General features: G+C 39.1%; 1 protein-coding gene across 1 annotated transcript; it reads left to right on the plus strand.

Moving 5' to 3' along the window:
- The first annotated feature begins 1,419 nt into the window (after positions 1-1,419).
- Positions 1,420-16,719, plus strand: LOC111579668 (nucleotidyltransferase MB21D2). The gene is made up of 2 exons (XM_023287046.3): positions 1,420-1,779; positions 8,786-16,719. The coding sequence occupies exons 1-2, from the start codon at positions 1,527-1,529 to the stop codon at positions 10,048-10,050; spliced, it is 1,518 nt and encodes a 505-aa protein (XP_023142814.1). The 5' UTR covers positions 1,420-1,526; the 3' UTR covers positions 10,051-16,719.
- Positions 16,720-17,018: the final 299 nt, after the last annotated feature.

Genomic DNA, 17,018 nt, shown 5'->3' on the forward strand with positions numbered 1-17,018 from the left:
CTCTGTACAACAACAAACCGTCCCATAATAAAAGCAAAGTACACAACTAGGCAAAGATTAAGTCAAAAACATGACAAAATTACTGATTAAAACACACCTACACATTCACACATATGAAAAAACAAGACATTTATCTATCTCATATTTAAAGATGATCATATTTAAAATTATTAAATCAAATTTCATTAAATTAAATTTTAAACCACACATGATTTGTGATTTATTGGCCCTATATTTGTCTAATTTCCTTTCAATTAAATTTAGTACATTTCAATTCAACACAATTTCAAAGTAATTGTTAATAAAACGTCACAAAACATAATTTAAGAATATCTGAAATTTTATCTCTAAAATATGTCAAATTATTTATAAAATGTGTGAAAACAAACTGCTAAAACTGTCAACCATGCTGATAATGTATTCATCTGTTTGAGTTTTTTAAAAATTAATATTAAAAATTGTCTAAATTCTGCGATTTCAGCTTCTTAAATGTGAATATTTTCTATTTTGTGAGTTTGGAGTGTTTTAGATATCACCTTGTTGTAATAATGGACTTTTAACTGTTTTCACGACAAAGAAAGTGGGCATACTTTGTCATTTCTTCCCCTAAAAAAAAAATAAATTAAATCACAGTTAATTTCAAAATCCTCCACAATTTATTTAATTCAGTTAAATTCGCTAGATTAAATTTCAAAATACAGATGAGGTATGATTTAGAATTTCCTCACTACAATATTAATTAAATTTAATTAAATTAAAGAATTAAAAGGAGGCGTATTTTATTCATTTTTTTATACCAACGTTCAATTCAATTAAGTTTCAAAGTAAAAAGGGGCACTATATTTTATTGCTTCTTCTCCCTACATTCTATTATATTAAATAAATTTCAAAATAAAAGAGGGTATATATTAAATTAATTTTAATCAATAAGCTGACCTGATATGTTATTTGTTCCCCTTGCATTAATTTGAATTAATTTTCTAAATAAAAATAGGGGCATATTTATCTCATCCCCACATATTCTATTAATTTAATTTAATTTAATTTAATTTAATTTCAAAATAAAAGAGGGTGTAATATTATATTTAAATATTATATTTAAATTTTAATAAATAAGCTGACCCGATATGTCATTTGCCTTCCCCTCAATAAATTAAATTACATTTCTAAATATAAAGGGGGCATATTTTATTATTTCTTCCCCTTACATTCTATTAAATTGAATTAAATGAACAAATGAAAGATGCTGTTTTGTTCCCCCTACATTAAATTAAATTTAAAAATAAAAATGGGGACAAAATATGTAATTTATTCTCCTAAACTAAATTGAATTACTTGAAATAAATTAAACGTAGGAGGAAGAAATCTTTACAATTTCCGCTTCCGGAAGTGGCCAGCGCCTTTATTTTGAAGGCGTCCACCAACGCAGCTGTTTCCGCTGCTTGTGTTCGGTGTGACTCGGTTCGGCTCCGTTCGGCTCAGCTCGGCTCGGCTCGGGACAGACCAGCAGCGGTAGTGAACCTGTGATGGCGGCCCCTGCTCTCTCCGGTCGGGCTGGCTCGGCGGGCAGCCTCGGGAACAGCCCCACCATGGCGGGCGGTCGGCTGCCTCACGGCGGAGGCGGAGGCGTCGGGCCCGAACTCGACTTCAGGTCGGCGGCCCGCATGGAGGACCTGAACCGACTCATCCAGGAGTTCAGCAAGCACGACCAGCGGGAGTACGACGACCAGCGGGCTCTGGAGATCCACACGGCCAAGGACTTCATCTTCTCCATGCTGGGTGAGAACACACCGACACAAACACACCGGGCTGGGCGCCGTTATCCGCCGCGGAGACGGTAGCGGGGCCGCGGTAAACGGAGCCCGAACCGCCGGGCTCCACCTGCTCCGGTAAACAATGCCCGCAGGTGTGGACCGGTGGTGCAGATGTGGTGTAGAGGCGCATCTGGTTACCTGTAGTCAGCTGGTGCACATCTGCTTAACCTGCGGCACATCGGTGCTGCGTTCAGGGTCCAACAGACACCGAGCAGCTGGTTTTTAGGTCCAACAATCAGCCGTTTTCAGTAAATCTGTCAAAATAGAACTGTTACTGGAGTTTCAGGAAGAAAACTCTCTCTGTGTCTTTGATTTAAAGCACTGTGTTACTAGTATTACTACTTCAACTTCTACTACAAAGATGGTTTCTCCAAAACTGTAAAACTCCTGGTTGTAGTTCTGTTCTTTCAGTGTCTGTAGCTTTAAATGCTGTTTAGATTCAGGAAGGAAACTCTCTCTGTGCCTTTGATTTAAATCACTGATTGTGTTACTAGTACTACTACTTCAACTACTACTACCATAAAAACATTTGATTTTTCCATAGTTGTAGTTCTGTTCCAAGCAGACTGTTTGGGTGTCTGTAGCTTTAAATTCGTCTGAGCTTCAGGAAGAAAACTCTCTCTGTGCCATTGATTTAAAGCACTGAATGTATTACTAGTACTACTACTTCAACTACTACTGCAAATAATGTTTGTCCATGACTGTATAACTCCTGGTTGTAGTTCGGTTCTTCCAGTGTCTGTAGCTTTAAATGCTGTTTAGATTCAGGAAGAAAACCCTCTCTGTGTCTTTTTTTTAAAAGCACTTAGCGTGTTACAGCTACTTCAACTGCTACTACTACTAATACCATTACTACTACAAACATCACTACTACTATAATGACTACTAATAATGCTGTTACCACCACTACTTCAACTACTACTACGAGCACCATTACTGCTACTCTTACTACTTCTGCCACTTGTACAACTATTGCTGCTACTACTACTACTACTACTACTATGACTACTACTACAACTTTAAGTACATGACTGTATAACTCCTGGTTGTAGTTCTGTTCTTTTAGTGTCTGTAGCTTTAAATTCAGCTGAGCTTCAGGAAGAAAACTCTCTGTGTATCTGTGATTTAAAGCAGAATGTGTTACTAGTACTACTACTTTACTATTACTACCATTAAAGCTAACATTAGGCACGTTACTACTGCTAACACTACTAGCAAAGCTAACACTAGCTACGTTATTACTAGTACTACTACTACAATCAAAGCTACCATTAGACACATTACCACTGCTAATGCTACCATTAAAGCTAACATTAGCCACATTACTCCTGCTAACACTACTAGCAAAACTAATGCTAGCCACATTACCACTACTACTACTACTACTACTACTACAATCAAAGTTACCATTAGACACGTTACCACTGGTAATGCTACCATTAAAGCTAACATTAGCCGCATTACTACTGCTAACACTACCAGCAAAGCTAATGCTAGCCACATTACTACTACTACTACTACAACCAAAGCTACCATTAAGTACATTACTATTGCTATTACTGCCATAAAATGTAACATTAGCCACATTACTCCTGCTAAAACTACCATCAAAGCTAACGTTAGCCACGTTACTACTACTAATACTACCATCAAAGCTAATGTTAGCCACATTACTACTACTAATACTGCCATCAATGCTAATATTAGTCACATTGCTACTTCTAATACTACCATCAAAGCTAATATTAGCCACATTGCTACTACTACTAATACTGCCATCAATGCTAATATTAGCCACATTACTGCTACTAATACTACGATCAATGCTAACATTAGCCACATTACTACTACTAATACTGCCATCAACACTAACGTTAGCCACATTAGTACTACTACTATTACAACGACCATCAAAGCTAACGTTAGCCACATTAATACTACTATTACTACTGCCCTCAAAGCTAACGTCAGCCACATTGCAACTGGTAGTTTTATTAGTTTGTTTCCACAGATCTTAAAAATAATTTGACATTTTATTAAAAATGTTAAACATTTTATCAATGATATTCTGATATTTTAATCGTTAAACATTTTATTAATATTTTTATTTATTCATATGTTCAGACATTTTCAAAAATATTTTTCTGACATTTTGTCAATAATTTTAGAGCATTCTATGAATATATTTTCAGTCACTTTTTAGTAAAATTTCACACAGTGTTAGAAGTATTTCTCAGACATTTTATCAATAACTTTAAACTGCTTATGAATGCATTTTCAGACCTTTTCTTTATATATTTCTAATATGTTATTGCTTTTTCAAACATTTAATGAATCACTTTATTAGACATTTTATTAATTAATTATCTGGTTTCTATAAAATATCAGAAAATTGTGAAAAATTTAGATCCTAATAAGTGTTGTTTTGTCCAAAAATATTCAAAGTACTGTCATAAAGTAGTAAAGAAACTAGAAAATATTCACATTTAAGAAGCTGCAGACACAGAATTTAGACAGTTTTCATTACAACTTTGTCAAAAGCAATTAACGAAACATCCAAACAGATGTCAGTTAATTAGCAGTAATTAGTAGTTGGAGCTTTAATCATCACCCCAGTCCTAATATGAACCTTTCTGATCCTCAGAGCAGCTTTAATTAAAGTTTCTTTAGCTTCATCGTCCAGATGTGAGACAAAGTGACAGTTGAGTCGCTGATCTCCGTCAATTAAACTTTATTAACAGCTCTGCTTCAGTTAAACTTTATTAACAGCTCTTCTTCAATGAAACTTTATTGACAGCTCTGCGGTCAGATAAGAGTTTCATTCCAACGCTGGACTTCCTCCAACTTCAGGTTTTAAACAGAAACAGTCATTAAGTGTTCCCCGACTCTCTGCCAGATGTGACGTCCTGTTAGCTTTGCGAGGACAGATGTGCTTCCTATCTGACATCAAGCAAACAAACAGCAACAACAAAATGTCCAAAAACAACAACCATTGGTGCTTTTTTTTCTTGAAGTTTACGAAATAATTCGTTGTTTTCTGTCTATTTTTTGGTTGTTTTTGTCATTTTTGGTTGCTTTTCAGGCACCTTTGGGATGTTTTGTGTTTATTTTATAGTTTTATGCCCATGTTTTTGCAGTTATTTGGCTAGTTTTGGCTGTCTTATTTTTTATTTAATGGCTGTTTTGCATCTGATTGTTGTTTGTTGTCATTTTTTTGGTAGCTTTGTGTCTATGTTTGGTCTTTTTTTTAGCTACTTTATCTATTTTTTGTTGCTTTTTATTGCATTTGGCTGTTGTGTTTGTGTTATTTGTTGAGTTGTTTTTCATTTTATGGCAGTTTTATTGTTTTATTGTCATTTTTTGGTGGTTTGGGAGCAATATTTTTACTGTTTTGGCTACTTTTTGTTGCTGTTTGGCTGTTTTCTTGCTGTTTGGTGTTTTTTTGTGAAATTTTTTTGACAGTTTTGTGTCTGATTTTGTTTTATTATGGCTTTTTGGTAGTTTTGTGTCTATGTTTGGTTGTTTCATGACTGTTTGTCTATTTTTTGTTGCTTTTTAGTCACCGTTTGGCTGTTATGCGTCTGTCTTTGTTAATTTTTCCATATTATGGCTGTTTTGTGTCTAATCTTGTCTTATTGTCATTTTGTTGTAGTTTTGGGTCCATGTTTGGGGATTTGTTTTTGCTGTTTTTGTTGTTTTTTGTTGCTGTTTGGCTGTTTTATTGCTGTTGTTCAGTGTTTTTTAAATTTTTTGGCAATTTTGTGTCTGATTTTGTTTTTTGTCACTTTGTAGTAGTTCTGCATGTATGTTTTGCTGTTTTGTGGCTGTTTTGTCTATTTTGGATTTCTTTTTAGTCAGCTTTTGGCTGTTTTTGTGTGTGTCTGTTTTTGGTAGTTTTTTTTTCGTTATATTGCTGTTTTGTGTGCAATCTTCTTTTATCGTCACTTTGTGTTAGTTTTGGGTCCATGTTTGGGAAGTTTTTTTTTAGCTGTTTTGTCCATTTTCAGTTGCTTTTTAGTCACCTTTTGGCTTTCCTGTGTCTGTTTTTGGTTGTTTTTTTTCCTTTTAGATTTTTTTGGTAGTTTTGTGTCTATGTTTGGTTGTCTCATGGCTGTTTGTCTAGTTTTGGTTGTTTTTCTGTCGCTTTTTGGCTGCTTTGTGTTTGTTTTTGTTTTGTTGTCACCTTTTTAGGCTCATTTTAAGTCTGAATGAGCGTGCGACTTTAAAAGACTAATTAGATAAGATAAAGTAACCCTTTATTAATCCTACAGTGGGGAAATTTCCATTGTTCCAACAGCAAAGATCGTGCAAGATAAGCAAAATAACCAAAATAAACCAAGATAAACATAAGTACTAATTCTAGAAATAAGATTATTGCACATGCCAGTGATAAAAAAATAAACCAAAGCAAGTAATTTTCCTCCAAAGAATCAAATTAAAGTTGATTTTATTTGTTTTCTGAGTGTATTTCCAACAGACGACACTTGTTTTTTTCCTTTCTTGCATCATCCAGAATGTCTCTGACTTTGATTTTACTGCTGTTTTCATAACTAAACCACACTGAACCGGATACGGATCATGATCCACCATACAGACTAGACTTGGTTATCCCAGAGAAGCTAACGGTTCAGTAGACACAGTTTAAATATAGCTGCTTCAGGTGAACTGCAGGGTGGATTTGAACAGAGCAAAGAGGAGACGACGAGAGAATAAAACACACTGGATCGATAAAATAAATGCAGGGTGGCTCAAAAATGTAACATAAATAGTTCGCTCTCCGTCTAGTCATGGTTGTTCTGTTTCCATAGTGGACTTTATATTGCAGTAAAAAATGTGAAAGAAGCAACAACTGTCCAGAACTGAGCTCAGAAGGTTGATGAGCTAAAACCTCTAAGACCTCGAGAGGCTTTTATTTATTTATTGAGCCATAACTTGGACGAAGGTAAAGAAGAAGTGGACTTTTGTTCCGTTAATAACATCTCAGGAAGACGGACAGTGAACACGGTTAATGAATAAATAAAATAGAACTATAAAGATGATAAAACCTCCAAACAGACAGTGTTTTAACTAAACTACAGAGCAGGAATGCAGTTGACAGCCAGAAAGTGAGCGTGTCCATCTGTTGGCTTCACTTTCAGCTCAGCAGAACAGAAAACCCGTCCAGGCCGATCTGGTCCAACTGTCGGGGCTGACCCGTCCACACTGGTGCAGCCCGAACTCAGCGAGAGTCCCAGAAACTGATCCGGACCTGCCAGGCTTAAAATAAAATTCAAAAACAGACCTGTTCTGAGGCCAAATGAGATCTGAGCCTCGTGGGACCTGATCCAGAACCTATCGATGAACAATATGTTCATCAAGATGTTCTTGTGTTGCAGGTACATGGGCCAAATGTGGCCATCGAACAGGCCAGGGGGGTCTGGCACCGTGTAGTTCCTAGAGCACCTCCTCTTTTTGCATTCTTCATATGGGATGGAAATAAAGTAACATTGGTTTAGCACGTCGATCAAAGGCCTGTAGGTGTAAAGCAGGAAGCCATAATTTGCTGTAATTTAAGGGTGTCATGATCCGAGTCATTTAATATTTAGTATGTGACGATATTTAATCCCAATCTGATTCCATTTTCCAAGATAATACACACTTCAAGTATAGTAGACTAACTGTAGTACTTGGTTGCACCACTAGGTCGTCCTTTTTTATACTAACTTATAGTAAGCCAATTAGGTGTTTCAGCTAATAAAGGGGCACCATGACAAAGTCTTCTGTAATGCTTAATTCATCTTTTAAATAAACTGATTATTTGAGTGATTTAGTATCTTGTGTTTGTAGATACATGATACCATTTTTTGAGTATTGTTGATTAACTGTAATACTTGGTTGCACCACCAGGTTGTCCTATTTTATACTGTACTAAGCCGTGGATATGGTTTAGCTAGTCAAGGGGCACCATGATAAAGTCTTATAGTCTAATTAATTAGTAAAGTAATAGATTATTTGGTTAAAAGTTGTGTCCACCCTATAAATTACTACATAGGATGTCATAACCATTTTTTTTTGCCCCATATCTTTTAGAAATCACTCAATATTTAGTATCTGCCGATACCCGATACTATTTCCTTGATAATACACGCTTCAAGTATTGTAGACTAGCTGTTGTACTTGGTTGCACTAGAAGGTCTTTCTATTTTATACTATAGTATGCCGAGGAGACGGTTTACCTGGTAAAGGGGCACCATGGCAAAGTCTTATAGTCTAATTAACTGGATCAATAAATACACTAGTTTGTAAAATAGTAGATATGTGGTTAAAAAATTGTGTCCACGCAATAAATTACTATATGGGATGTCCTGACCAACTTTTTTTTGCCCCATATCTGTTAAAAGTCACTCAATATTTAGTATCTGCTGAGATCCGATACCATTTCCTTGACAGTACACACTTCAGGTATTGTATACTAGCTATAGTACTTGGTTGAACCACCAGGTTGTTCTATTTTATAGTGTAGCAAGCCGAGAAGATGGTTTAGCTAGTAAAGGGGCACCACGACAAAGTCTTCTATGATGCTTAATTACCCTTTCAAACAAACATACTATTTTAGTTATGTTCGGCGATACACGACACCATTTTAAGTATTATCGATTAGCTGTAGTACCTGGTTGCATATCTGCTGATACCCAATACTATTTCCTTGATAGTACACACTTCAAGTATTGTACATTAGCTGTAGAAACTCTCACTATTATCGTAGCGACAAGAAGAAGCAGGCAATTCCATGTTGGAAAGCAGTAAGCATTGTAGGGTTAAGGTCGGAATAGGGTACCATGACAAAGACAACTCTGATGACAAATGACCTCCATCTAGCGCACACTAAGTATGCGCTAGATGGAGGTCATTTGTCATCAGGGCTGCTTTGTGCAGCCCTGGAATTCCTATTCTAGTTGTTTTTCTGACATTTTGTCCTCCTCTGTGTTTAGGAATGGTACAGAAGTTGGACCAGAAGCTGCCGGTGGCTAACGAGTACCTCCTACTGTCGGGCGGCGTCCGGGAGGGTGTGGTGGACATGGACCTGGACGAGCTGAGCGTCTACGCCCGTGGAACAGACTACGACATGGACTTCACCCTGTTAGTCCCGGCGCTCAAACTCCACGACCGCAACCAGCCGGTGACGCTGGACATGAGGCACTCGGCGCTGGGCCACTCCTGGCTCAGCCTCCGCCTCTTCGATGAAGGAACCATCAACAAGTGGAAGGACTGCTGCACCATCGTCGACCATATCAACGGCACCACCAACTACTTCTTCTCCCCGACGCTGGTGGCCGACTGGTTCTACCAGTCCATCTCACTGGTGCTGCTGGAGGTGCAGAAGAAGCCACAAAGGGGGATGCCGAGGGTGGAGAAGGTGGAGCGGAACGGTACCATCATCTCCGTCATCCTGGGCGTCGGCAGCAGCCGGATGCTCTACGACATCGTCCCTGTTGTGTCATTCAAGGGCTGGCCGGCCGTGGCTCAGAGCTGGCTGATGGAGAATCACTTCTGGGACGGGAAGATCACAGAGGAGGAGGTGATCAGCGGGTTCTACCTGGTTCCTGCCTGCTCCTACAAAGGCCGAAAAGAGAATGAGTGGCGCCTGTCGTTTGCCCGCAGCGAGGTGCAGCTGAAGAAGTGCATCTCGTCCAGCCTGATGCAGGCGTACCAGGCCTGCAAAGCCATCATCATCAAGCTGCTGTCGCGCCCTAAAGCCATCAGCCCGTACCACCTACGCAGCATCATGCTGTGGGCCTGCGACCGCCTCCCCGCCAACTACCTGGCACAGGACGACTTTTCTGCCCACTTCCTGCTCGGCCTGATCGATGACCTGCAGCACTGCCTCGTCAACAAGATGTGCCCCAACTACTTCATCCCTCAGTGCAACATGCTGGAGCACCTGTCAGACGAGACCGCCATGCTTCACGCCCGCAAGCTGTCCTCCGTGCGCTCCGACCCGGCCGAGCACCTGCGCACCACCATCGAGCACGCCAAGGCCGCCAACAGGCTGACGGTGGAACTGCAGTGGCGAGGCAGTGCCAACAACCTGCCGTCGCCGCAGTCGGACGCCGGTGGCGAGAACCAGCCCGATGACCGGCTCGCCAAGAAGCTGCAGCAGCTCGTCACGGAGAATCCTGGGAAATCCATCTCAGTCTTCATCAACCCGGACGACGTCACGCGGCCGCACTTCCGCATCGACGACAAGTTCTTCTGAGACTGAGAACCTTTGCCTCCTCTTTATCCTCTTGGCCTTCCTGCTCCTCGCCCGGTGCCCCGCCTCCTCTGAAACTTTATTTTTTACATTTTTTATGTTTCTCTGCCACAGAGTGAAGTGCGGTGATCGTCCAGTTGTGTCTGCCACAGTTTTTTATTTTTATTTTTCTATTCCCCATCCCCCCGTCCCTCCTCTTTCACTGTGTGCCCTGTGTTTTTTACCTGCTCGATGCCTTTTAAATAGACAGCTGATTTATTAGCAGGTTGTTTTTAACAATGAAGGACGGGACATAAATCCACCTTTGAGAAAGAACTGCTGTCAGGACGGTAGTTTGATGAAGATATCAGGGATCCTGGAAATGAGACGAACCTAGCACCTCCTGACAATGTCATGATATCTTGTGCACTCCAGCCAGTGGTTTTGAGAGCCGTGTTTTCTTTACATAACTGACAAAATTACATGATTTATCATCCAGAAATGGTAACAACCGAAAGAATTGTTAGATTTTCAACTTTCAGACGGTTTTTGAAATACTCATCTGCTACGTGTCATCAGGAAACTTGACCAAATCTTAGTTTAAAATTCTTAAATATTTGAAAAATTGCTAAATATGAACCGTTAACTCTCACCAGATTCTATAAATAACAAAAAGTTCTGCGCTTGTTGGTACAACGGTGAGTCCATCAGCGACTCAGCTGTCACCAACAGTCATGTGACAAAAATTCAGGGATTTTTCAGCTAAACTCCGGCTTTTACATCTTGCAAAATGTCTTGAATCAACTACAGGTTTGGTTAAGGGTCATTATTTTTGGTGAATTTTAAAATATCAAGACTTTAAGCTTAGATTTGGTTACGTTTGCCAACAAAACTGCCAATCTGTGATCACACGATTAGTTCATGGACCGTCTAATGGTTGAAAATCCAACGATTCTTTTGGGCTTAGCAGTTTCAGCCTGATAAATGGTGTCATTTTGGTTATTTTTAAAAAGTTAGCACACCTTCAAAACCCTCAAAACACAAACTTCTACAACATTTCAATCTGACTTTGCTCTTTTAAACAGCTCAGATTCAGGAATTGCGATGAGTCTCGAGTCCAGCAGTGAAGGCAGCAGCGTTGGTTCTGGAGGTGGGTTTGGTCCATCTGAGGAATGTCTTAGCCCCGCTGGGGGACAATGGTACTAATGTCTTAGAAAGTAACTGTAAATAGCGAAAACACTGACCGATGTGTGTAGACAGAAAGGGAAATAGACTGACTATGATTTGTGGACTACTTTTTTCGTCTAATTTTGCACAGAATGTAAAAAAAAAACAACACCACTTTTCCTCTCGATGGAGGACGTCGTGTCGTCCTGGTTCTGGAATATCATATCAGTGACACTTTACTGGTAAACGGTTGCACTGCATGCTTTAAATGTGTTTATTAACCGATGGAACTGCAGCTGGGTCACACTGGAACCAAGTCTTGACTTCAGAAATGGTGATCTGCTCAAATCCATCTCTTCAGAGCTGGTTCAAAAAAGCATCTAAACTGTTAAAATTCTGATGTTTGAGAGTTTTACGCCTCCTTCCAAGTGCAAAGCTTTATTTTGCAGAAACTGGAGGGTTTAAATCAGTGCACTGTGCAGCTCTGAACACTCAGGTTAATCTGCTGCGTATCGACCGACCAGGTAAAGTGTCACCGAATGTTCCTTTAGACATATTATCACCGACATCCCGTCACTTTCTTCCGTCTTCTCTGTTTCAATAATATAAGCTTCACTGTGTATTTTTAAACCCTACTGATATTTTTTTCTGTTCTGCTGCTTCCGTCTGTATCAAGGGTTCGACTCAGGTTTCGACTTAACCAGCTCAGGGTTAAATTATATTAATCGACCCGACAGCAGCCTGGGAACCAGGTTCTAACTACTGTTTCTGCATCTGAAACCCTTAAACTTGCCTTTATTATAAAGAATTGGGACCAAGTTTCATCCTGGACAAGAATGATGAAGACCATAGAGATTAAGATGTATACGTACCACTCAGTAGTTACAACATTCATCCGTCTTCCTGCAAATTCTTGAAGGTCTGCGTGATATAAACTTCCTCACCAACAAGCTTGCATGCTCAACAGTAGTTGAGTCGAGCAGTAGAGTCCTCCAAGCTGACTAAAATAGTAGTACAACATCAAAAACTAAGAGTCTTTATTGACGACAAGGACGTATAACAAAGGCGTTGTTCTTGCCGTCTTGAGAAGGTAAATGAAGTCCGTTTAATATTTTATGCATCTCTGTGCTGGTTAAAATTCACGTCTACTGTGATACAACCAAATACAAGGGCAGTAGAGCGCAATATGACATCTACGGGTTGGCAAAGGAGTATAAGGGTTTAAAACTGGCCATCTTGAGACGTTAAATAAAGCCAGTACAATATTTTCCCATTGCTGCCTGAAATTTGTGATTTACGAAAGTATTTCCAGAATACTTTCTTGCTGTAAAACAACCAATTTACGTCATGTGGACCCTTGCATCTTCCTGTACGTAGGAAGTATAACCTCGACCTCATGCTACTTTCTAGTTTGCTAAGCGCTACACTACTACTCCTAAAGCACTACTTTCCACGTGCAGCATAAAATTTGTGCGAGCATGACATATGTAGACACTAAGTTTTAGAATTCACTGAGCTAGAATTTCCTCAAATTCGTCCTACATAAACTCTATATCGTAGAGGCCCCAGAATACAGCCCTGAGGAACTCCGCTCAGATTTACACTCCGCAAACATCCAATTACCTCAATGAAAAGCACAACTTAATGCTCAGTTGTACCTCTTCAAGGTAAGATGGGATTTATACTGTGGATCTATACCTGGAACGGAAACTTCAAGCAGACTAGAAAGTAGTAAAAGAACAACAACTATGCATCTGCAAGGGAGTTTAAGTGAGGCTTAAATCTGACTGATTTGCCTCGATGTCTGGAAGTCTTGAGGCGTCCAAGATGCAGCATTGGTTGGTGTCATAGACCACACAGAAAATATGGCTCTGGCTCTGGAAAGTGAAGCTAATTCTTTCTGACAGCCTGCAGGGGGCAACTCTTCTGATTGCAAAAGACGAGACAATATCCCAAATTCTCGATTTATTACCTCAGTGAACATTTTTCCAATCAGTTTATGGTCTCAATCTCTAGTTTAAATCTCCTTCAACACAGCATGGCATCAATTTACTAAACTGTGTCCTCATTTAGAGGAAAATAGCCGATAAAGCACGGTATCCTTTTGACCGGTGCTACCTTGTGATCCATAGTTCTCTTTTCATGTGTGGTTTAAAACAAGCAAAATGGCGATGGCCAAATTCCAGACGTGAAAACAGTCGGCCACAAACCAAAAGGAAACATCATGGCGACTTCCTGTGGCTTCCATCCATTGGTGTGTTGGGTCTTCTGGTTCAGGTTGACATTGTGTAGTCGTAAAAGTTGATAGAAACGTTCTGATGACGCTACAGCCATCTTTCATCTTCGCACATTGCAGTAAACTCAGAGAAATATGCAATTAGATGAATGTTTCACTAGTCTTACTCATCTTAGACGTTTAGACTTGTTGATGGGAAACCTGCTCATTACTGACCTCGCTTTGTTGGGTATTTAATTGAAACTTGTAGCCTCGGTTCACTTTAACAGTCCACTACAGCTACTAAACACTCCAACTGAGGCTAAAAGTTAAGTAATAACACTAAATTAGAAGTCTTTGACATTAACAAGGCTTTTTTAGAGCATCCTGGCCATTGTAGTCGGTCCTGAGCTGGTTGCGTTGAAGCCGAGTCGTTCCCAGTTTCCGTCTGTTCGTTGCCACAAACATTTCGAGGAAAATGCCAAAAAAAGAACAAAAATAACAAAGCAACTCCTGCAGACGTCTGCCCGGCAGCGTGATCTCCATATATCCTCATCCTCAAGTGCAATTAGTGAAAACACATGGAACACACACATGTACACTTCATGTAGCATCACCACACTCCAGTAGGTTAAATGACACTCCTTCACTCCCACCAGGGTTTCTCACACCATTAAAGTGCCGCACACTCTCCTGCTCGGTGGAAATGTAATCAGTGTGTTCTTCTGAGCTTCGTGACCTTCGACCTCTCTGTTTGTTCAGAACCTTTCGACTGTGAGTTTTTATTTTCTCTGTAATCCTGCTGCTCTGCTTTATTCTGATGATGGATTTCTTTATGCAACGTTGACTTGGATGGTTTTGCCCTTTGGATGGCAGCTCCTCCACCGTTCTCCTAAAATTTCTCTCTATAAGTATCTCTAATTTGTCGTTGTAGTCCTAAATGATATCGACCCTTTTGTTAAACCAAGCAGCTGTAACTTGAAATGTTTGCGCCACAATGCCATGAATTCAGTTTTTCATCAAATGATACAAAATATAGCTAAAAATTGTCAATTGTTTGCTGTATTTATTGGTCACAGAACTAAATTTGGGTGTTTGGGTGTTGAATAGCAATGATTTGAAGCCTTGTCATACACCAGATTTTGGCTAAATGAAGGATGATCTGAATTAATTACTCACAATCGAACCCTGATGAGCTCCGTTAAGATTTAAGCAAAGCTCTTATAATTTGAAAGAAAAGTGTAACGTTATGCTAAGTTTTCAAATCTTTGGTGCTGGAATTTCCTCAAGTTTGGACTTAAATTGCAGAGTTTGGCTGAGATGGAGCACAAATTGAAAATTTAGAGGCCCTAAAATCGAACCCTGAGGAACTCTGCTTAGATTTACACCGTGTCTCTGATCAAGGCTTCATTTTAATAGAGCTTAGAACTCAGTTTTAGTTCTTGGAGTTTGAATTCCTTCAATTTGGGAATTATTTTGCCAAATTTGACTGTGATAGAGATTAGGTTGAATTAATAGAGGCCTCAGAATTGAGCCCTGAGGAACTCCGCTCAGATTTACACTGTCTATGATCAAGGCTCTAATTACTAAAAGAAAAACACAGATTGGTGCTCAATTTTAGTTAGAATTTAGCCAGAACTCCCTCAAATTGGGACTGAAATTGCAAAATTTGGCCGAGATGGAGCAAAGGTTGAATTAATCGAGCCCCTAAAATTAAATCCTGAGGAACTCCGCTCAAATTTATGATGAGTCTCTGAGCAAAGCTTCAATTTAATACAACTTAACACTCAATTTTAGTTCTTGGAGTTCGAATTTCTTCAGTTTGGGAATTGGTTTGCCAAATTTGGCTGTGATAGGGTAAATTAATAGAGGCCCCAGAATCGAACCCTGAGGAACTCTACTCAGATTTAAACTGTATCTATGAGCAAGGACCTGAATACCTGAAGGAAAAACATAGATTTGTGCTCAATTTTAGTCAGAATTTAGCTAAAGTTTCCCCAAGTTGGGACTTAAATTGCAGAATTTGGCTGAGACTAAGCACAGATTGAATTAATAGAGGCCCTATAATCAAACCCTGAGGAACTCTGCTCAGATTTGTACTGAGTCTCTGAGCAAAGCTTCAATTTAATACAATTTAGAGCTCAGTTTTAGTTCTTTGGGAATTATTTTGCCAAATTTGGCTGTGACAGAACAAAGGCTGTATTAATAGTGTTTAAAATCAAACCCTGAGGAACTCCGCTCAGATTTACAGTGTGTCTGTGAGTAAGGCTCTAATTACCTAAAACAAAACACAGATTGGTGCTCACTTTTAGTCAGAATTTAGCTAGAATTTCTTCAAGTTGGCGCTTAAATTGCAGAATTTGGTTTGAATTATTAGAGGCCTTAAAATCGAACCCTGAGGAACTCCGCTCAGATTTACACTGTATCTATAAGCAAAACAACAATTTAAGACAACTCAGAGCTCAGTTTTAGTTCTTGGAGCTAGAAATTCCTCAAGTTGGGATGTATTATATCACAAAAACCAAGAACACAAACTGAATTAATAGAGGCCCTGGAATTGAACCTTGAGGAACTCTGCTGTCCCAAAACAAAGCTTCAATTACCTGAGAGAAAAACACAACTGTGCGCTCAATTTTAGTTGTTACAGCTCGAAATCCTTAATTTACACGTAGGAAACTTCACTCTTTGCAGTATTTGAGGCCTCAGTTTTCTGGTGTACACAATTTAGCATTTAAGATGATGCCAAAAAATACAAATCATTCAACTTTCTGACCTTCTAAAAGACGGCAGCTTTAAGTGTTGTGCAGAAAAGATGCATCTTGTGCTTCTTTTCTAATATTGTGGGTAAAGTAATTACTTTTGTGCACAGAAAAGTAATTTTATATTGCGTGCAGAGTTATGTACACATGAAATAACATTAAAATTTATCATTCGGGACTCCTCTGCCGTTGAAAAGTAAAAAGCAACTGAGGCAGAGAGACGATGAATTCTAGTCATGCAAAGATGGCGCTGAAAGGAACATATGAAATATTAAAGCTACATCTCATCAGTTTTTCCTCTCTGCAGCTTCCAGAAGTGTTTAAACAGTTTAAAAACTTTAACCTGCTGCTTGGTTTAACTGAATTTTAAAAGAAAACACGGCGTTTCTAAGCGTCGTTTTCATGTAGTTTGATCTGTGGTCACCAGGAGGCCTCAGTGAGCTCAGTTAGTGATGGAGGGAAGCTGCCGTCTGAAGGAGAACATCCGTTTCCTCCTGTGATGTTCAACTACTGTTGTAAATAGCACTTGATAAAATAACTCAAACTCCACAACGACTCCTGTCTTTCATCTCCAATTCACCAAGAACCATCTGGACCAATAAAGTCCACCAGAACCGGTTCAGAACCAGATCCATTGTTCTGGTCCTCCAGGATGGCCAACTATCTCTGGTTTACCTGAAATTATTACATACAAATATGAAAATAAAGTAGTTTTTTGTAAACTTTCATACCTGATTGAGCAAATTTGACAAATTCCACCATAAAAATACAAATATTAATATTAATAGATGGTCCAGGTAGAAACTGTTTGATTTTATTTGATAATTATTTTCTCTATTATGGGATTTTTT

The sequence above is a fragment of the Amphiprion ocellaris genome, chromosome 7, assembly GCF_022539595.1.
Source record: "Amphiprion ocellaris isolate individual 3 ecotype Okinawa chromosome 7, ASM2253959v1, whole genome shotgun sequence".
Lineage (NCBI taxonomy): Eukaryota > Metazoa > Chordata > Actinopteri > Pomacentridae > Amphiprion > Amphiprion ocellaris.